A 7,075-nucleotide genomic window follows, 5' to 3' on the forward strand; every position below is an offset into this window, starting at 1 on the left:
GTGGAAACCAGGCTAACCTCCCGGTGGTGTGAAGTTTGGTGGGAGCTGGTTGTGGAAACCAGGCAAACCTCCCGGCGTTCTGAGTTTGGTGAAAGCTGGTTGTGGAAACCAGGCAAACCTCCCGGTGTTGTGAGTTTGGTGGGAGGTGGTTGTGGAAACCAGGCAAACCTCCCGGCGTTCTGAGTTTGGTGGGAGGTGGTTGTGGAAACCAGGCAAACCTCCCGGTGTTGTGAGTTTGGTGGGAGGTGGTTGTGGAAACCAGGCAAACCTCCCGGCGTTTTGAGTTTGGTGAGAGGTGGTTGTGGAAACCAGGCTAACCTCCCGGCGTACTGAGTTTGGTGGGAGGTGGTTGTGGAAACCAGGCAAACCTCCCGGCGTTCTGAGTTTTGTGAGAGCTGGTTGTGGAAACCAGGCAAACCTCCCGGTGGTGTGAGTTTGGTGGGAGCTGGTTGTGGAAACCAGGCAAACCTCCCGGTGGTGTGAGTTTGGTGAGAGCTGGTTGTGGAAACCAGGCAGACCTTCCGGCGTTCTGAGTTTTGTGAGAGCTGGTTGTGGAAACCAGGCTAACCTCCCGGTGGTGTGAAGTTTGGTGGGAGCTGGTTGTGGAAACCAGGCAAACCTCCCGGTGTTGTGAGTTTGGTGGGAGGTGGTTGTGGAAACCAGGCAAACCTCCCGGCGTTTTGAGTTTGGTGAGAGGTGGTTGTGGAAACCAGGCTAACCTCCTGGCGTACTGAGTTTGGTGGGAGGTGGTTGTGGAAACCAGGCAAACCTCCCGGCATTCTGAGTTTGGTGGGAGGTGGTTGTGGAAACCAAGCAAACCTCCCGGTGTTCTGAGTTTGGTGGGAGGTGGTTGTGGAAACCAGGCAAACCTCCCGGCGTTCTGAGTTTTGTGAGAGCTGGTTGTGGAAACCAGGCAAACCTCCCGGTGGTGTGAGTTTGGTGGGAGCTGGTTGTTGAAACCAGGCAAACCTCCCGGTGGTGTGAGTTTGGTGAGAGCTGGTTGTGGAAACCAGGCAGACCTTCCGGCGTTCTGAGTTTTGTGAGAGCTGGTTGTGGAAACCAGGCTAACCTCCCGGTGGTGTGAAGTTTGGTGGGAGCTGGTTGTGGAAACCAGGCAAACCTCCCGGTGTTGTGAGTTTGGTGGGAGGTGGTTGTGGAAACCAGGCAAACCTCCCGGCGTTTTGAGTTTGGTGAGAGGTGGTTGTGGAAACCAGGCTAACCTCCCGGCGTACTGAGTTTGGTGGGAGGTGGTTGTGGAAACCAGGCAAACCTCCCGGCGTTCTGAGTTTGGTGGGAGGTGGTTGTGGAAACCAAGCAAACCTCCCGGTGTTCTGAGTTTGGTGGGAGGTGGTTGTGGAAACCAGGCAAACCTCCCGGTGGTGTGAGTTTGGTGGGAGCTGGTTGAGGAAACCAGGCAAACCTCCCGGTGGTGTGAGTTTGGTGAGAGCTGGTTGTGGAAACCAGGCAGACCTTCCGGCGTTCGGAGTTTTGTGAGAGCTGGTTGTGGAAACCAGGCAAACCTCCCGGTGGTGTGAGTTTGGTGGGAGGTGGTTGTGGAAACCAGGCAAACCTACCGGTGTTCTGAGTTTGGTGGGACGTGGTTGTGGAAACCAGGCTAACCTCCTGGCGTTTTGAGTTTGGTGAGAGGCGGTAGTGGAAACCAGGCAAACCTCCCAGGGTTCTGAGTTTGGTGGGACGTGGTTGTGGAAACCAGGCTAACCTCCTGGCGTTTTGAGTTTGGTGAGAGGCGGTAGTGGAAACCAGGCAAACCTCCCAGGGTTCTGAGTTTGGTGGGAGGTGGTAGTGGAAACCAGGCAAACCTCCCGGCGTTCTGAGTTTGGTGGGACATGGTTGTGGAAACCAGGCAAACCTCCCAGCATTCTGAGTTTGGTGGGAGGTGGTTGTGGAAACCAGGCAAACCTCCCGGCGTTCTGAGTTTGGTGGGATGTGGTTGTGGAAACCAGGCTAACCTCCTGGCGTTTTGAGTTTGGTGAGAGCTGGTTGTGGAAACTAGGCAAACCTCCCGGCGTTCTGAGTTTGGTGAGAGGTGGTTGTGGAAACCAGGCAAACCTCCTGGCATTCTGAGTTCATTACAGCCATGTTATTATGGTGATATTACCTACATTACAGCCGTGGTACGACGGTGATATTACCTACATTACAGCCATGGTACGACGGTGATATTACCTACATTACAGCCGTGGTATGACATTGATATTACCTACATTACAGCCATGGTATGACGGTGATATTACCTACATGACAGCCATGGTATGACGGTGATATTACCCACATGATGCATATGACCGGCATAAAGCCATGGCACAATCATTCAAAGTCCTTTATACTATGTAAAAGGACAGGTAGTTCCCTGGACCATTATCTTGTCTCACATCCATATGGTACAAGTGGAAATGGTTTGATTTTAGCAATAGTAGAACCACCAAAATGAAGGTAATAATGCACATATTTACTTATTTTATTTGATTGCTGGTTCACACCACACTTGAGAAATTTTCATTTACACCATGGCAACCAGCTTTACGGCCGCAAGTATATGGAGGTCCCATATTAAACCACTAGCCTTTGGCGATTAATCGCCAGTAACTGTGTACCAAACAAGACAGCACAGGAAAACAGGAGAATTTCCTGTCCATGAAAATTGCACTCGGCCCAAGACTGATGTTACCTGACCACTGAGAGGTATGCCCCTTAACTGCCCTGCTGATCATAAGATTATAATGTTAGTCTCACTTAGGGTTTATTCACCACACCTCTTCATGTACATGAATGAAAGTATGGCATGTTTAACATTCCTTCAACCATTATGATTCTGACCACTCCCAGAAAAACACATAAATAACAAAGTCAAATTCTGAAAGACAGATCTGACACGACTATACATGTATATAGACCAGAAGAGAGCAAAAGCGTGTCATTTTGGATGACAAAGACAACCATAAAAGCCACATTCTGAAGAAGTCTTTCAGAGAATTTCATGAAAAGAATATTTATACACAGATGCATAAACACATAGTTGGTACACGTACGTACACCAATGGTTTAGTCATGCTTACATCACCATTAAAAGTGTGACTATAATCTACAAACTTTGGTAATGGACACACCCTAATTCTTCAACCTTTTCAACCACAATGGCACCCAACATTTTGAAGCCATCTGAGATAACTATGAAGTGTGGAGAATAATAGGCACTGTCAATCGCGAAGCTTGCATCCTTAGTGAGACGAACAAATCATCTTAATGTTCTTTTCAAACTAATTCTATGTATATAAAATTCCACTGGAAAAAGTGCTTGCGGTGGAAAATGAGAGGTAGGCCTACAGGTAAGAGATCAGCAATTCCTCATTTACATATCAATATAAAGCATAATACACAACAAAGCATGTAACACATTTATGGAATTTAAGCCTTCAAGTTCCAGGTAGCTTGATAACACTGGGATAGGGGGGAGTGGAAAGGTTGTGTGTTGTAATAAGGTTTGTAAATACCAGGGAAGACTTACACCATAGTATGAGTGAAAACAGTAACCAGTTGAAAGTTTGAGAAACTGACTGAATAGATGGTGTTTAATGCCCTACTCAAGAATATTTCACTTATGTAGTTACAGCGCTGGCTGTCATCGGATGAAATCACAGTGCCTGCATAAGCTCAAAGCCACCAGCCTTTGGCAAAATCAACTTTCTTAGGCTATCATGAACCCACAAATACAGTTCAATGTGCTCATGATCTTGTAACTGTATTTCATACTAGTGGACGGCAGGTGATCTCTTTTCACGGTATTTTATCGTTATATAAACATTTGATTATTATTATTATTATCCCCTGGGCTCTGCTTGGTTTCCTCCCACATAACACTGGCTGTTGACGTATAAGTGTAATACGTGTATAAGTGAAATATTCTGGAGTACGGCATTCAATGTATATGTATGACCTGGACACAAGGTAGTTGTACCATTATAAAGGAATCTCTGCAACATAACAATGCCGTGAGGTAACTCCAATCCAGTCAGTGTACTAACCTTGTGATATAGATGCCTCAATGTCTGGCACTGACCTGGCTATGATTACCTCCCCTGAATTATGCATCAGCCCCACCCAAACTGACCTACAGATTGAAGAATGGTTTAAATAACTTGTATACTCAAGCTCATTGACAGATGAGGCCTGACACCGTGAGTGCAGTGGTGCATAACCTGTCATGTAAACCTGTATGAGCCTACATGTATATGGTATATGGGTACACAACAATAACAAAAAACACACTTTCAAATTTGTCACCGTGCCTCGCCCGCTCTTAGCTAGTGTAGTTAAATCATGCACTTCCTTAAAATCTAACAAACCCCTTCCACTCACAACCCCCTCCACCCCCCCCCCACCCCAATAAAAAAACATATAACCAACAAAAAGACAAAAAACTATAAGGCTGCACTACACATTTTGTGAGTATTCACTATTAGGAATAACTTAAATGTACCCACTTACAGGTACGTGTACTGGGTAGCTCACACTTATAGGTACGTGTACTGGGTAGCTCACACTTATAGGTACATGTACTGGGTAGCTCACACTTATAGGTACATGTACTGGGTAGCTCATACTTACAGGTACGTGTACTGGGTAGCTCATACCTGCTCATAGCGCCAGAATCAAACAGTCTCAAATCTGTTAAATAGCTACAGTTAAAAAATACACATACAAATACAAACAGTGTTCTTTTGAAATGAATTTATTTATTTACTTATTTGTTTATCTGTATGGTGAATATCTGACTTATATGACAACAGCCAGCATTATGGTGGGAGGAAACCAGGCTGGGGATCAAAAATGTATGAATGTATGTACATGCTTGGGGTTTAACGTCGTATTTAACAATTTTTCAGTCATATGACGACGAGGAATCTTTAGGTGTGCGTCTTTTTGGGGCTGGGCAAGACCATGCTGCCAAAGTGCTGCTGCCACTGAAGTATCAGGACAAGGACACCAGACATGACACCTCACCTAGTCACATTATACTGACAGCGGGCCAACCAGTTCTTTTTCCTTATTCTAACCTCTCAGTGCTGAGAGCTAAGCGAGGCAGCAGCAGCAAGTTCTGGAGCTGTCAGGATCAAAAATGAATCCCTTGGCAGCGACTTGTTGACTTTAAATACAATGCAGTTATAATGTTTGCTTGTGGTTTACTCTGAAGTCAGTTTTAGTGTTATGTCAGACATATCCCGACAAAGTATCCCAAGGTCCCTTTGCTGATGACATCGGATGTGATTTGTCATCAGTTAGTTACTGTACACAATAATACAGTAATCAATAATACAGTAATCAATAATACAGTAAAAGCCTACAAATCAACAGCTTGAGAACAGCACCACGACTGTTAGGCATTTACATGTAATCACATCCTGTTTGATTCAGTGGTGTCAGGATTAAGTTCACGCGTAAATAACATAGCTACATGTAAATTCAAAACACTGGTTGGATCTCAAAGTTCCAAAATTTTTCAGCTATGCATTCATTCATAAAAAAGGGGCATAAGGGAACCTCATTTTTACAAAATATTTCCAAAAACGAGGGAAAACATTGTGAAGCTCAATTTGCACATTTTTTGTAAACTGTCCGGAGGCTTTTTCTTTTCATCAAGCACTGCACTGCGAAACATGACTGATTAACTATCAACATGTTGACCTTGTCAGAAACCAAAACAGCTTCATTTCTGGATGTGACTTCTTTCCCAAGATATAGTTACCTCCCCTGGACGTCTTGTCAAACACAATATCCAGCTCTCCGTGGCTTGTCTGTGGCTTGGAGTTGTTTTTCAGGTACTGAAGTTTTCTTCAATTTTAGAGAGCAATGTACTTAACCATGTAGAGTATCACTGCACCAAATGACAATGACAAGTTTGGAAAAGCAGGAAAATAGATCTTTGCACTGATCACGGTGCATGGATTTGGAATTAAATGTCCTTAATTGTCCTATTTCGCATAATTCTCAAGCAAGTCTCCATATCTTGCAACTATGATGCTTACAGGAATTACATAGGCTAGCTCACTCTGCTACTCAACGTCAATGGAAAGAGTGATGCACTGAATTAGAATCTTTCAATGCAATATCATTGCAAGATGCACACACATCAAATAAAGCAGATGATATAAAGTTCAGTGGTATACATATAGAAGCCAAGTCAGTTACGTCCATTTCACAGATTTACTGATCACCTCACAGAACATGCTGCACATACTATAGGTCTACGTATACTTACTTTCGCGCAAATCAAATTTTGTTTGCCTAAGCTTGAAAATTCACACCTCAGGCTTACATCAAAAGACTTTAAAAAACAAGAGCAAATTCGCAACAGCTGCATAATCTTGACCAAAGATAATATCGCTTTACACCCAGATCCCTGGTTATTAACCAGAGTCCATGTTAAAAAGATGGCGACATAAAAAAATTTCTACTGACCAACAGGGCGATGGTCGAACCAAGGCAGTTATTGTGCTGTTTCTTATAGGTAAGAATATACACACACGTTTACAACACAAGTTTACATCACACCCATTCATTCACCCTGATACGACATTTACACCATGTTAAACCCTAAACCAAAATTTTAATTTAAATACTTAAAACATTCTGATTGTCCCTGGGCATCTGTAGACATTTTAAACACACGCCCATACTTATATTAAACACCCACCGGGCGTCTCACTGACAAACAACGATCTAGAAACAACAAACGTCAAGGCCAGCTAAATGACATTTTGTCAAGGCCAATGCTCAAGCGTCAAACGGAAGTTTCTTAAAACTTACCCATTTTCGCCAGCGTCTTGTTTATCATTTGACATCTTGTCGAGTACACTTGGTGTACCCTATAGATTCAAAACAGGCCGCACAACCTTCAGTTGCAATGTGATTGAACGAAGCTCATCCAAAGAAACGTTGACACAATCTTTCTTGTTCGATGGGAGCTGCCATTTTCGTCTGCTAACATCTCGTCAAATCCCGCGATATATCGCCCGACTTTAGTCTCACACATGCGCGTTTGTCCTGACAACACGAA

General features: G+C 44.2%; 1 protein-coding gene across 1 annotated transcript in view; it reads right to left on the bottom strand.

The window, feature by feature from the left end:
* The window catches only part of LOC135464604 (alsin-like), a 72,692-nt gene extending 65,719 nt beyond the window's left edge, over window positions 1–6,973 (bottom strand). Inside the window, 1 exon segment of the mRNA XM_064742048.1 lies at window positions 6,826–6,973. Within this exon segment, the coding sequence (XP_064598118.1) occupies window positions 6,826–6,860 (35 nt within the window). The 5' untranslated portion in view covers window positions 6,861–6,973.
* Window positions 6,974–7,075: the final 102 nt, after the last annotated feature.

The sequence above is a fragment of the Liolophura sinensis genome, chromosome 4, assembly GCF_032854445.1.
Source record: "Liolophura sinensis isolate JHLJ2023 chromosome 4, CUHK_Ljap_v2, whole genome shotgun sequence".
Classification (NCBI taxonomy): domain Eukaryota; kingdom Metazoa; phylum Mollusca; class Polyplacophora; order Chitonida; family Chitonidae; genus Liolophura; species Liolophura sinensis.